At 42.4% G+C, this 15,671-nt stretch overlaps 1 protein-coding gene across 16 annotated transcripts in view; it reads right to left on the reverse strand.

The window, feature by feature from the left end:
• The window catches only part of SAP130 (Sin3A associated protein 130), a 77,940-nt gene that overhangs the window by 10,852 nt on the left and 51,417 nt on the right, over positions 1–15,671 (reverse strand). For all 16 annotated transcript variants that reach the window (XM_086362569.1, XM_086362531.1, XM_086362558.1 and 13 more), the window contains 3 exons: positions 9,499–9,857; positions 2,906–3,154; positions 2,597–2,722 (listed from right to left, as the gene is read on the reverse strand). In XM_086362569.1, coding sequence (XP_086218695.1) covers positions 2,597–2,722; positions 2,906–3,154; positions 9,499–9,857 — 734 coding nt within the window. The remainder of the gene's footprint in view (positions 1–2,596; positions 2,723–2,905; positions 3,155–9,498; positions 9,858–15,671) is intronic.

Raw genomic sequence — 15,671 nt, forward strand, 5'->3', positions numbered from 1 at the left:
TATCTTTGTCCCTATAGTGAACCACGGCCATCCCCATGTTTAATTCCCATGGGTTGAAGGTTTTTCTGTTATCTGTTATTGGTTTCTAGTTTGAGTCTATCATGGCCAATGAAGATACTCTGCTGCTGCTGCTGCCAAGTTGCTTCAGTCGTGTCTGACTCTGGGCAACCCCATAGACGGCAGCCCACTAGGCTCTGCCGTCCCTGGGATTCTCCAGGCAAGAACACCAGAGTGGGTTGCCATTTCCTTCTCCAATGCATGAAAGTGAAAAGTGAAAGTAAAGTCACTCAGTCCTGTCCGACTTTTCACAACCGCATGGACTGCAGCCTACCAGGCTCCTCCATCCATGGGATTTTCCAGGCAAGAGTACTGGAGTGGGGTGCCACTGCCTTCTCTGAAGATGCTCTACATGATTTCAACTCTCTCCAAATTGTTGAGGTTTATGATCCTAAATGGAGAAGGCAGTGGCACCCCACTCCAGTACTCTTGCCTGGAAAATCCCATGGATGGAGGAGCCTGGTGGGCTGCAGTCCATGGGGTCCCAAAGAGTCGTACATGACTGAGTGACTTCATTTTCACTTTTCACTTTCATGCATTGGAGAAGGAAATGGCAACCCACTCCGGTGTTCTTGCCTGGAGAATCCCAGGGATGGCGGGGCCTGGTGGGATGCCGTCTCTGGGGTCGCACAGAGTCGGACACGACTGAAGTGACTTAGCAGCGGCAGCAGCAGCATGATCCTAAATAAGGTCTATGTGCATCTTGAGAGAATATGTATTCTGCTGCAGTTCAAGTGTCCTATAAATGTCTACTAAATGTTGGTTTGTGGTATTCACTTCTTGCATATTCTTGCTGATTCTCTATCAAGTGCTTCTATCAATTGCTGAGACGAGTATGTTGATGTTCTAACTATAACCACATATTTGCCTACTATTTCTTTCAGCTGTTTTTGCTTCATATTTCTGAAGCTCTTGGGTTTTGCTGACTATTTTTTAAATCAGTATGTAATGCCTTTCTTCATTTCTGGTAATTTTCTTTCCTCTGAAGTCTATTTTATTTGATATTAATATAACCACTCTTTTAAAATCAACGTTTGCAACGTTTGGTCTTCCATCCTTTTACTGTCACTCTATGATACACTGTATCTGAAGCTTCTTACGGACAGAGTATGGTTGCATCTTTTTTTCATTCTCTCTGCCAATCTGTGTGTTAATTGATATGTTAGATTATTTACACTTAAGATAATTACTGATATGTAAGGCTAAGTCTGCCAGGTTATTATTTGTTTTCTGTTTGCTTCCTGTGCTTCTTGCCATTTCTTTTTTTCCTTTTCTTCAAGTGAATTACCTGTTTTCAGTATTCTGTCTTTACTTGTTTATACGAATATGACTTTACAGCTTAGGCAAAACAGTTCAATTAAAGTTTAATAGTCAAGAGACTTGGCACAAAGTGATTAATACATACATATTTGAACAGCAGATTTAGGAATCATCAATATTTTCAGCTGTCAAATTACCTTGAGATAGCTTATGAAGAGTGAATTCCAATAAGCAATAGGTATTTTCTTATAAGCCTTAAAATGTTACTAGGGAAACTGTAAATATTTTCCTGCTACAATATGGAATTCTGTGGTGTGAAGAAATGTTTGGTGGCTCATATCCTACTTTCACCAAAGGCCCACAGCCTCTGATTTCTCTTTGGAAGTCTCACCCTCTTTTCTAAACTCAGGGTACACTCACGAGGAAGAAAAGCAGGGCAGTGCAGCCACCTCTGTGCTCCCATTCAGAGACTGAACTGTCAGGATCTTCACTCCTGCTCATGGGCTTTAGTCTGCACCATCTAACTTGGACTCATCTTGAGGCTTCAAGGGAACCCTCAGAGAAGCTTCTAAATACAATTTATTTGAGGGAATAGGAAATATGGCAAATTCTCTGAAAACTCACACTTCTCTATGCAATGATTATATTTGAGACTAATAACACTTAAAGTCTATCCACAGAAATATTTGCAGATTCAAGCAAACTGCTATCATCCATTTTCACTGTAAGTGTGTTTATTAGAATGTTATTCTCAAGTTCAACAACCACAAAAACATTTACTGTGTGCTCACACTAGATCATCCCACATATGTTTGAACAAATGTTGAACAAAAGATCTTTTGTTTCACATATGTTAAACAAAAGGCCTTTTGGAAAATATACACTTTCTAGGGCTTATGCTGAATGTACATCTGAGCAGCCCGGGACTACTGTGGTCTATGTCCCATAACAATCTAGTATAGCTCCTCCTCAACTACTTTAGGGGCTAAGGAGGTCATCTGTCACTACCTGGGGAGTGGCAACACAGTAGTCTTATTCATTAGACTGTGTTCTCAGTAAAGTACATATAGCTTTCTACAGCAAAGGATAATTCTCCAAATTTTATGCTCAACTGTATATTATGCTTAAGAGTAAACAATAAATTTATAACAAAACTGACGGGGTTCTTTTTGAAGCTGGAAAACTGTGATTCTGTCTTTTCATTCTACTGTGACTTTAACACAGCTGAATGAAAAACCAACTGCATGAGTCAACACTAACCATTTCTGGCAAAACTGACCTTTGACCCGGACATCACTGTACCGCTGAAAGTGGTGGTAAGCAGCTTTCCAGGGGTTCCGATAGTGACGGAGCAAAGTAATGGGAGGTCTTGGACGCACTGGGACATACCTTACACCTTCTTCATCTATTTAAACCAGAAGAAAAAGAAAACATTATATAGCTTACTATATATTTGCAACAATATTTCCTGGTACAATTTCTGCAGATGAGCTGTAAGTGAAATAGTTACTGTAAACAGCCTCAGGGATAAACTCCTAGCTTAAGTGGGAAGCTTTCCATGACCAAAGTTAACTCAAGTGAGCATTACCAATATACTCCTTGGGAGGAGACTTGCGCTTCTCTGCCTTCACCAGAAGACTCTTGGCAGTGGACTTCTCGTCATCAGTGCTGTTTGTCTCCATCATATCCCCTTCTTCTGTTGAAATCACATGCTGCTGCTTCCGAGGCTTTTTCCTTGGCGAAGCACCAGGGGGTAAGTCACTTGTAGGCATGGACAGGTTGTTAGCCAGCAATGCAAGAGACGGAGACACGGTGTTGGTAGCCAGAGGAGGAACTGCTGTCATAGGAAACAGGGTGCACGTGTATGAGAACCCAAACACGGTGGAGAGTGTCAGCTGACTTCCATCAGAGAGAGCGTTAACAAAGACAGAAAAGACAGCCAATATCTACACGTGCCCAGGACGCTGCTAAAGCACGCTAACTGCGGCAGAGGTTGCCTGCTGCTCTCTGACGCCTCACACCTTCATCTCCCTTAGTACAAGGTGCTCCTCACCCTGAAATGGGCACACTGCCACTCAGCTGAAAGACTATATTTACTAGTTTCTCTTACGGTATGGTATGGCTATTTGAAATTAAAATTCTAGTGCTTTGCAGAAATTTTAAGAACTTTCCTTAAAAGAACGAAGGCTTTACCCACTCCATGTCTTCTTCCTGTGACCCTGGAACTCAGATGGGATAGCTAGAGTTCCAGCAGCTATCTTGAGTCAAGAGCATTAGGGTCAAATTCTAGGGGTGGTAGAAGGCTGGATCCCTAAAGATTTTATGGAATCCACATAACATGGCTGGACTGTCTGCCCCAGGATTCACTTCAAGAGAAACAATAAAAACTTACATGTTCAAGCCACTATTTTTCAAGTCTTTCAACAGTAATTTCTAGGAGATAACCCATCACCTCATATAGGCTTCAATAATAATCTGGGTAAGCGGACAGTATTGCCCCTCAACTTAATGATGGGAAATGCGGCACACACCGCACAGAGAGTGATGGAGAGCTGGGTGGTGAGAGAGGCGGTCTGGCTTCAGAGCACAGCCAGTCCAGTGCCTCCAGACAAAGAGCATGCTAAGCACAAAGCCAACAGCGTTTGTTTGGGCTTGTATGGGTCATATATCTGGTGACTTGCAATTCATGATAAAAGCTCACCTCAACTCTTCTACTGTATCCTTGGTCCGTCCTTTCCTTCTACCATTCCTCAGCCATCCATTCCCAACAGTCACAGCCTCAACTCTGTCATCTAATCTCAATCTCTAACATCTGACTTTCCAGTCAAAAGCAACTCTCTTTCCAGGTCATTTCTCTTAGCAACTCACCTCCAACAATTCTTATACACCATTAAGAACTATTTTCCATTAACCACAGTAGTTTTTTTGCTGTCATTCATCCCTCTAATATCTTCTCTTTCTGATCATTGGGTTTTAGCTCTCCTATCAATTTTATTTATTCACTTACTGTCCCTTCTCATGCTATACTGCACTCACTGAACAAAAAGCACAGCAGGTTAAACCCAACTCTCCAACTAAGTCTACAACTATGCAGCTGAGGGCAGCCAGAGGAAAACACACAGCAATGCAAACAGGCCTCCTGACAGCAGGCCGGCACTGCTGCTGGAAGATCCTCCCGCATCTGCCAAGTCCATTTGCCCTCCACACTTCCCATACTGCCCTTTCCCTCAGCTAATGCCTATGCTTTCTATTTGACAGAAAAACACAGAAATCATCAGAAGGAAACGTCCATAAATTCCCACCACATATACCCACTCACTTGCACGGTGACCAGGCACTTCCTTTCTCTCTGTGCTTTCAGGAAAGGCAGATTCCTTCACATTCAAGGTAGGTCCCACCCACTCTCATCTCCTCAGACATCGCCGCAAGAATTCATCTTTTTCCTGCATCATCAGTTCTTTCCTCTTTATTGGCTCATTCCCATTAACATACAAAACTTATTTGTCCTGTCTTAAAAATAACTTTGGGGCTTTCCTGGCGGCCCAGTGGTTAAGAATCCACCTGCCAATGCAGGGGACATGAATTCGATCCCTGGTCTGGGAAAATCCCACGTGCCACAACTACTGAAGCATACACGCTTAGAGCCTGTGCTCCACAAGAGAAACCATCACAGTGAGAAGTCTGGGCACCATAAGGAAGAACAGCAACCAGAGAAAGCCCACGTGCAGCAACGAAGACCCAGTGTAGCCAAAAAGAAAACTTGGCATCATTTCCCTTCAGTTATTGGCCTTCCTTTTTCTGGTGCTTTATAACAAGTCCCTCAAGTGCTGTTTATACTCAATGTCTCTCACAGTTATCTCCCAGCTTTCTCCTGAACCCACACCCCACCATGCTGTGACCCAATATGATTACATGGCAAATGCTCTTCTCAAGATCTGCATGACCTTCATGTTGTTATACCCAATGGTTGCTGCTCAGTGCTTACCTTACTCTATCTCTCAGCAGCTGCAACCCTTGTCCTGGCTTTCCAGGACATCACACACTCCACGTTTTATTCCTATCACTCCAGCCTGTCCATTTAGTCTTCTTTGCTGGTTTTGGACTCCTCTCCCTTCTGAAAACGGTGCAGTGCCCCAGGGCTCAATTTACAACTACTTCTGTTTCTTATCAGCACTCATTCCTCAGATGATTCTATCCATTACCCAGCCAGACTCATGGCTTTAAACATAATTCATACATATAATGGCAACTCCCCAATTTACACCGGCAACTTAATTTTCTTCTAAAAGCTAGGCTTACAGATCAGACTACTTGATGTCCACTTGAAAGTCTAACTCAAACTCACCAGAGCAAAAACTAACTCCTAATCTCTCCCTACACAATGGAGTCCCCCTGCTGTACTGAAAATGAGGGTTTCCAGTTTTGTGTTTGTACTCGGTCTCTCAGTCATGTCTGACTCTTTTGAGACTCCACGGACTGCAGCCTGCCAGGCTCCTTTGACCATGGAATTTTCCACGGAAGAATACTGGAGTGGGGTGCCATTTCCTACTCCAGGGGATCTTCCTGACCCAGGGATCGAACCTGTGTCTCTTGCGCTTCCTGCAGTGGCATGTGGATTCTTCACCACTGTGCCATCTGGGAAGTCCTATGCTTCTAGTTACTAAGATCAAATCTTTAGTTTCCTCTGATGCTGTTCCTCATGCACAATATCCCTCTTTAAAGAAATCCTCTCAGTTCTTCAATAAAATATCTATACTCTCACCACGTCACACCACTGGTACTGCTACTTCCTTGGCTGAAACCTTCACTGGTCCCTGCTGTTAAAGCAGTAGCCTCTAAACACATCTCCCTAATTCTAATCTTGTTCCCAGTCTTTTTTTCTACAGAGTAACCAGAGTGGTCTATTAAAAACAGAAGTGAACTCAAGTTCCTCCTCTCCTCAGAACCCTCTCATAGCTCCCAGCTCCCTCAGCAAAGTTAAAGTCCTTCCAGAGGCTCCTAAGCTCTCACAGTCCTGACCCGTATCTCTGGCCTTCTCTCTCCCACTGCCCTCGCTTACTCAGCTCCATCTGTCAATGCCTCTGTGCTATGTGTTGAGCACAAGAGGCACGTTACTATCTTAGGCTTTTACATTTACTGCTTTCTTAGTCTGAAATGCTTTTTTTCCAGATACTCTCATGGCCAGCACTTCATCTCTTCAATGTCTCTACTCAAAGATCATTTCTTCAGTAAAGCTTTCCCTTTAAAACTCTTAAAAAAAAAATCACACCTCCAGCCCTAACTTTCCCTTACATTTTGTCCTTTATTTTACTTTTTACCACAATAAACTGTGGAAAATTCTGAAAGAGATGAGAATACCAGACCACCTGATCTGCCTCTTGAGAAACCTGTATACAGGTCAGAAGCAATAGTTAGAACTGGATGTGGAACAACAGACTGGTTCCAAATAGGAAAAGGAGTACGTCAAGGCTGTATATTGTCACCCTGCTTATTTAACTTATATGCAGAGTACATCACGAGAAATGCTGGGCTGGAAGAAGCACAAGCTGGAATCAAGATTGCCGGGAGAAATATCAATAACCTCAGATATGTAGATGACATCACCCTTATGGCAGAAAATGAAGAAGAACTAAAGAGCCTCTTGGTAAAAGTGAAAGAAGAGAGTGAAAAAGTTGGCTTAAAGCTCAACATTCAGAAAATGAAGATCATGGCATCTGGTCCCATCACTTCATGGCAGATAGACGGGCAAACAGTGGAAACAGTGGCTGACTTTATTTTTCTGGGCTCCAAAATAACTGCGGATAGTGATTGCAGCCATGAAATTAAAAGATGCTTGCTCCTTGGAAGCAAAGTTATGACCAACCTAGATAGCATATTCAAAAGCAAAGACATTACTTTGCCAACACAGGTCTGTCTAGTCAAGGCTATGGTTTTTCCAGTGGTCATGTATCGATGTGAGAGTTGGACTGTAAAGAAAGCTGAGTGCAGAAGAATTGATGCTTCTGAACTGTGGTGTTGGAGAAGACTCTTGAGAGTCCCTTGGACTGCAAGGAGATCCAACCAGTCCACACTAAAGGAGATCAGTCCTGGGTGTTCATTGGAAGGACTGATGTTGAAGCTGAGGCCACCTGATGCGGAGAGCTGATTCATTTGAGAAGACCCTGATCTGGGAAAGACTGAGGGCAGAAGGAGAAGGGGACGACAGAGAATGAGATGCTGGATGGCATCATTGACTCGATGGACAGGAGTTTGAGTAAACTCCGGGAGTTGGTGATGGACAGGGACACCTGGTTTGCTGCAGTCTGTGGGATCGCAAAGAGTTGGACATGACTGAGCGACTGAACTGAACTCTTACTAGAATGTAATCTTCAAGAAGATGGGAGATGTGCATGATCTGTACAAAGTGCTTGGTGAAAAGCCTGACAGAACCAAGGCTGGTGCTGAGCCCTACAATTTGAGGAAGAACCAGGGTCAGATTCCTAGTATGGAAAGGTAAGAGGAACTGTCTAGAAGGGTGACAGAGCAGATGAACAGCATTTCATTTCCCCTCCGGGGTGACCCATAGCATCTTTCAACAGAAGTGCTGAAGTATCATAGGGTGTTACCATAGGATGTTTCATGGCATTATAAATGAAAATAAATAAGCAAATAAATACACAGCAGATTTACAAACTGTAGGCACAGTATGACTACGCCTCTTAACTGAACGAATGTTATGGGAGGTGGGGGCCTTCATGTCGAAATGGTAGAGGGTAATAGTAGGTAACTACAGCACAAAGTGACTTGCTTTTCACTTTGGCTTTGTCTGTATTACATAAATTTCATACACTGAATGTTACTTTTATAGTCAGGAAAAATAAGACTCCACAATAAATTATGAAAAAAACAGAAAACAGGGACTTCCCTGGTGGTCCAGTGGTTAAGAACCTGCCTTCCAATGCAGGGTACATGGGTTTGGTTCCCTTGGCAAGGAGCTAAGAGTCCACATGTCACGGGGCAACTAGGCCATGTGCTTTAATGAAAGATCTGGCAGGCAACAATGAAGACCCTGAGTGCCACAACAGAGATCTCGTATGCCTAACCAAGGGTCACAGCCAAAAACCCGCCCCAAAACAACAAAGAACCCAACAAACAAACAAATGCCTAGAAAATCAAGCAAACAGAAAGCAAGCCTCTCAAGTGACCTGCCTTTCTACAAACTGGAAGTTTAGAGTTGAGAAGAAAACAAAAAGGGATAGTGGTACTTTTGAGATTTTACTAATCATAAATGTTTATCAAGAGACTAATTTTAACAATGCAAATCTTACTTTATTGCATAAACAAAGGCAAAGCATACTGGGAGGTAATCAACCATAAATTAATCAGCATTTAGCTATAATCACACTGAGAAATGGAGTATCATCTGCCTTATCAATCAACAAGGATGTCACACTCACCTAGCTCTCCAAGATAACCAGGAAGGAGAACTGTATCTGTGGTTTGGCAGCCGTCAGGCTGCAGCCACTCCCTGTGGTGAGCACTGAGGAAAAATGAAGGATCCTGGCCAGAGAGAGCTGAGATACATATGAAAGGAACGATTTCAGTGAGCCCAGACTCTCTGATCTTCCTACACATAGAAAAGCGCTAAATTCCTTAACTTGAGATATCTGGTTTTCTTCAATTCACAAAAATATTTTCACAGTTCAGACCACCTGTCCCGTGCTGCAAACTTCTATATAACCCGACTCCTCCCCCTGCCTCCTTATAGCAGTTCTTTAAGGGTCACTTGAGATGCTGTCTCCCAGGCTAAAAGTCCTAAAAATTTCCACTGAATAAAACATAAATCTCAATTTTTAGATTATGACTATTTTTTAAGTTGACAGTATTGTGATCCTCTTTATATGGTAATACTTCCTTAATTAATACAAGAAGCTATGTTTAAAAATACTCTTGGGGAAACAATCTTTTCATTGATTTGGGTGAGGAATAAAATTAGTTACAAAAATGGCAGCAATATGGTTTTAAGTTTGGAAAAGGATGCTTTCTTCTATTTATTAAAAACTAATGAAATGGAAATTTCAAATGGGAATCTAGGAGTCAGGCTTCCAGACTGAGGGTCATACAAGAGTTTGGACTCTTGAGGAGAGTAAGAAAAGGGGAAGAAGCAATTGCCAGCAAAGAGTATCCTACAAATGAACTTACCAGAAACTGGCCTCATGATGTCCATTGGTTCCACTTCTTCTTTAACTTTTATCTCTGGTACAGGAGGGCCCAAAACAGAAGATAGACTGCCACCCACGGCTGCTGACGGTGGAGGGGCAGCGGCAATGGTAGTGATGGGTGGAGTGATGGGAACTGCTCCAGGAATGGTTGGAAGGGCGACCGCTGGTTGTGATGGGGGACTAGCTGCTGCAATCATAGTTGGAATGGCTGGTGGAGGCTGCTGAGTGGTGGGTGGGACTGCAATGGTGGGCTGATCACTATTTTGACTGGACATGGTCTCCATAGACACAGTGACTGGAGTGGCCATTGATACGTGGATTTCTGACTTGGGTTTGGCACTGAAAAATAAAAGCAAAGATGATGTAGCAAACAACAGAAAATTTACTTAACTTGGATCATCTCAGACGTGAATATTTGTCCAACACACAGTACAACTAAAACTCTATTCCTTGATTTTAGAAGTTGAACTTTAAGGTAACTTTTACAGGGAATTCAAGTTTTAGAACCATTGCCATCAAGTTTTTATAGGCAGTAATAAAATTAACTTAGAAAACAAAGAGCAGTTTAAACAAATTACTGAAAGTCACTTCACTGAAAGGCAATCAGTTTTCATCAAGGTAGTGTATTTTTCCCTCCAAGAATTTGTTACTGTGTATGTTGCCTTGGGAGCTTCAAAAATTGAGTAGATGCAAAACAATACAAATTGAGAATAACTTCCCTCCACTTTGCATACCCAGCCCTCTACCCACAGGCACCACTCTTATAACCTTCCAGTATATGTTTCATCAGAGATACTTCAGACATCTACAAATATACTGTTCAAAAATGTATTGATTTTTGTCAGCTTTATACGACAAAATTAATGTCCTTACAAATTCTTCTCAAACATTTTTTTAAGTCAAATATTTCATTTAACAGCTGTAAAAGTTTGCCTATTCATATTACTACTACTGAAAATGCAAAAGTATCAAAAGCAACACAAGATAATACACTCAAGCTCAAGGCCAAAAACAATTGGACTTGTATAGGCAAAAAATTCAATATTGACTGAGACCTCAGAAAATGAACTAAACAGGAATCAGAAATCTAAATGCAAAAATGTAAAACCATGAAACTTTCATGATCAGAGTTCTTAGACATGATACTAAAAGCATAATTCATAGAAGAAAAAAAAACAGATAAATTGGGCATCATCAAAATTCAAAAAGTCTGCTATGCTAAAGACCATTACAAAAGGTTGAAAAAACTAGGCACAGATTGAAAAAAAAAATACCAAAAAACCATCTGAGGGGTGCATTTCAGGACATTGCATTAAGTAAAATAAGCCAATCACAAAGACAAAGACAATTGGCACTCTATATACCTGGCAGGTTCCACATCTGCGGATTCAACCAGCAGGAAATGGAAAATATCCAGGGAAAAAAAATTCCACAAAGCAAAACTTGAACTTGCTGCATACTCGCTATGACTTACGCAGCAACGACACTGTATGTATTTAAGTAATCCAGAGATGCATAGGTTACATGCAAAGACTGTGCCATTTTATATAAGGGGCTTGAGCTTCTATGGATTTTGGTATCTGCAGTGGTGTGGGTTATGGAAACAATGCCCCAGGGATATCGAGGGGTGATTGTACTGTAGGACTCCATTTATATGAGGTACCTAGAGTAGTCAAATTCATTGTAAAAGAAAGCAGAATGGTGATTTCCAAATGTGCACTCATCTCCTGGGGGAACACCAAAATCACAACTAGCTACTGAACAACCACTGACAAGAGGATGTTTGCATCAAAAAAACGATAGCCCATGTCCAAAGACAAAGGAGAAGCTGCAGCGAGATGACAGGAGGGGCGCAATCATGATAAAATCAAATCCCATACCTGCTGGGTGGGTGACCCACAGACTGGAGACCCACAATACCAAAGAAGTTCTCCCATTGCAAAGGATCTAGGCCCCACATCAGACTTCCCAACCTGGGAATTTGGCAAAGGGATGGAATCCCCAGGGAATCTGACTTTGAAGGAAAGTGGGATTTGATTACACAACTTCCATAGGACTGGTGAAAACGGAGATGCTTGTAGGGCACAAACAAAACAATGTGCGCACCAGGACCCAGGGGAAAGGAACAGTGACCCCACAGGAGACTCGAGTCAGACCTGCCTGTGAGTATCTGAGGGTCTCCTGCAGAGGCATGCATTGGCAGTGGCCTGCCGCAGGGACAGGGCACCGGCAGCAGCAGTCCTGGGAGGTATATGTTGGGGCAGATCCTTTGGAAGGTAGCCTTTAGCCTTACCATAGAGCCTGTCTGACTCCAGGACTGGCCTGCCTCAGGCCAAACAACTAACAGGAAGGGAGCACAGCCCCACCCACTAGCAGACATTGGATTAAAGATTTAATGAGCATTGTCTTGCCCATCAGAGTAAGACCTAGTTTTCAGGAAGGTTGCACAAGCCTCTTATCCTTATCCATCAGAGGGCAGACAGAAGAATCAAGTGCCACAATACCACACCTTTCAGAACAAAAACCACATCACAAAAAGCTAACAAAAATGATCACAAAGATCACAGCATTGTCTAACCCAATGAAGCGATGAGCCATGACATCCATGCAGGGCCAACCAAGGTGGAGAGGTCATGGTGGAGAGTTCTGACAAAACACAGTCCACTGGAGAAGGCAACAGCAAACTACTTCAGTATTCTTGCTTCGAGAACCCAATGAACAGTGTGTAAAGGCAAAAAGATACGACACAGGAAGATGTGTGTGTATATATATATACACACCCCAGGTTGGTAGGTGTCCAATATGCTACTGTGGAAGAGCAGAGAAACAGCTCCAGAGAGAATGAAGAGGCTTGGCCAAAACAGAAATGGCACTCAGTTGTGGATGTGTTTGGTGGTGAAAGTAAAGTCTGATGCTGTAAAGAACTATACTGCATAGGAACCTGGAATGTCAGGGTCATAAATCAAGGTAAACTGGACATGTCAAGCAGGAGATGGACCAGAATGGGCAAATTTAATTCAGATGACCATGATATCTATTACTGTGGGAAAGAATCCCTTAGAAGAAATGAAGTAGCCCTCATAGTCAATAAGAATCTGAAATTCAGTACTTGGGTGCAATCTCAAAAATGACAGAATGATCTTGTCTAATATCCTTGGTTATATCACTGCTGGTGCTTTAATTTTGCTTCTCATAATCATTCTTCCTTGTATTGTCAGGATTCTTCGGCAGAACATTCAGAAGCTCATGACTGAGCTGCATCTGGCTGTTTTAAAAAATAAAAAAGGGGGAAATGCCGGTGGAGCTGGCGGTGAGGAGCTCCACTCATGGCAATGGTCATGAGGAAGGAGGCTCGGCATACGCAAAGGCAGGATCAAGCCTCAGGAGTTCCCCCCTGGAAATTCTCGAGCATCTACCCCCCAAAACCAGAGTCTGCCTACTTTCTGCTTTGTGCTCTCACCTACACCTCTGACTTTATGGGGGGATGTCCCCCACTACCTCTCTCTGAGGTTAACTTACAGCTCCAGTTAATAAAGTTCCTGGGTGTGATAGTGTTTCAACCTACAAACTCCTTTGGAAGTCCTCTAGCCTGCATGAATAGGTTTTTCTGGCCACATGTGATTGTTTGGAGCCTCCCAACTGTGAGAGGCATGAGATGTTCTAAACTGTCTAAATACAGATTCCTTTGAGCAGTTAAAAGATTGATTAGAAATTGTATTGGTGAAGGGATTTTCACTTGTTGGGCCAATGTTTGCTGCTAAGTTTCCATATCCCTTACCTGCTGTGTCCCTGGCAGTGTTTTGATTTTGGTGTAAGTAGTAGCTTTAATGTTTGTGACCTTGGACCCTTGAGTTAATTCTTTTTCTTGTTATAGCCCACCACACCTTTGCCCTGTAAGAATGCAACTTTATCTAATGCTTTTGGAGGGTGGTGCTTGACTAATCACCTTTAGAGAAAAATAAGTTTTCTGAAGAAAGGGTCTTAAAATGTTAACAGGCCTCTGGGCCAGAAGATGATGCAAATCACCTAAACTTTTGCATATGATAAGTTTGCAGGAAGAAAGCCTGGCATACTGCATGACTCTACCCCTTCCCCCATTATCCTCTATGCATAACTTAAGGTAAAAAACTACTTTGGAAAATAAAGTGCGGGCCTTGTTCACCGAAACTTGGTCTCCCCATGTCGTTCTTTCTCTCACATTCTGGCAGAATTATTCAGCCTCTTTTCTCCACTGAATTTCCTCACTGAGCTATCCTTATTTAACCACTCTTTATATCTTTAATTAACATTTAAGTAAGCTATTGTTTCCTGATCGCTGAAGCCGTCTCCCCTTCGAAACCCCTGGATCCACCGGGGCTGGACCCCGGCAGTAAACCATTCAATATCACAGTAATCCAAGTCTATGCCCCAAATACTAATGCTGAAGAAGTGAAGCTGTACAGTTCTACAAAGATCTACAAGACCTTTTAGAACTAACACCCCCCCAAAAGTCTTTTCATTGTAGGGGATTTGAATGCAAAAGGAGGTAGCCAAGAGATACCTGGAATAACAGGAGCTTGGCCTTGGAGTATAAAATGAAGCAGGGCAAAGGCTAACAGAGTTTTGCCAAGAAAAAACACTGGTCATAACAAACACCCTCTTCCGTCAACACAAGAGGTGACTACACATGGACATCACCAGATGGTCAATACTGAAATTAGACTGATAATATTCTTTGCAGTCAAAGATGGAGAAACTCTATACACTCTGCAAAAACAAGACATGGAGCTGTCTGTGGTTCCAATCATGAGCTCCTTATTGAACAATTCAGGTTTAAATTGAAGAAAGTAGGGAAAAACCACTAAACCATTCAGTTCAGTTCAGTTTCAGTTCAGTCGCTCAGTCGTGTCCGACTCCTTGTGACCCCATGAATCACAGCATGCCAGGCCTCCCTGTCCATCACTAACTCCTGGAGTTCACTCAGACTCACGTCCATCGAGTCAATGATGCCATCCAGCCATCTCATCCTCTTTCATCCCCTTCTCCTCCTGCCCCCAATCCATCCCAGCATCAGAGTCTTTTCCAATGAGTCAACTCTTCACATGAGGTGGCCGAAGTACTGGAGTTTCAGCTTTAGCATCATTCCTTCCAAAGAAATCCCAGGGCTGATCTCCTTTAGAATGGACTGGTTGGATCTCCTTGCAGTCCAAGGGACTCTCAAGAGTCTTCTCCAACACCACAGTTCAAAAGCATCAATTCTTTGGCGTATGACCTAAATCAAATCCCTTATGATTATACAATGGAGGTGACAAAGAGATTCAAGGGATTAGACTTGACAGACAGACTGCCTGAAGGACAGACTGCCTGAAGAACTATTGATGGAGGTTTGTAACAAGGTACATGAGGTGGCGACCAAACCATCCCAAAGAAAAAGAAGTGCAAGAAGGCAAACTGGTTGAGGTCTTATAAATAGCTGAAAATAGAAGAGAAGTGAAAGGTAAAGGGGAAAGTGAAAGATACACCCAACTGAATGCAGAGTTCCAGAGAATAGCAAAGAGAGATAAGAAAGCCTTAAGTGAACAATGCAAAGAAACAGAGGAAAACAATAGAATGGGAAAGACTAGAGATCTCTTCAAGAAAATTAGAGATAGCAAGGGAACATTTCATATAAAGATGGGCACAATAAAGGACAGAAAGGCAAGGACCTAACAGAAGCAAAGAGATTAAGAAGAGGTGGCACAAATACACAGAAGAACTATACAAAAAAGGTCTTTAATGACCTGGATAACCATGATGGTGTGATCACTCACCTAGATCTAGGCATCCTGAAGTGTGAAGTCAAGTGAGTCTTAGGAAGCATTACTATGAACAAAGCTAGTTCAGGTGATGAAATTTCAGCTGAGCTATTTTAAATCCTAAAATACCATGCTGTTAAAAAGTGTTGCACTCAATATACCAGCAGATTTGGAAAACTCAGCAGTGGTCACAGGACTGGAAAAGATCAGTTTTCATTCTAATCCCAAAGAAAGAAAATGCCAAAAATGTTCAAACCACCATACAATTGCACTCATTTCACATGCTAGCAAAGTAATACTCAAAATCCTTCAAGCTAGGCGTCAACACCACATAAATCAAGAATTTCCAGATGTACAAGCTAGATTTAGAAAAGACAGA

Source organism: Bos grunniens, chromosome 2 (genome assembly GCF_055505025.1).
Source record: "Bos grunniens cultivar Pamir isolate PY7600 chromosome 2, Bosgru_T2T1.0, whole genome shotgun sequence".
Taxonomy (NCBI): domain Eukaryota; kingdom Metazoa; phylum Chordata; class Mammalia; order Artiodactyla; family Bovidae; genus Bos; species Bos grunniens.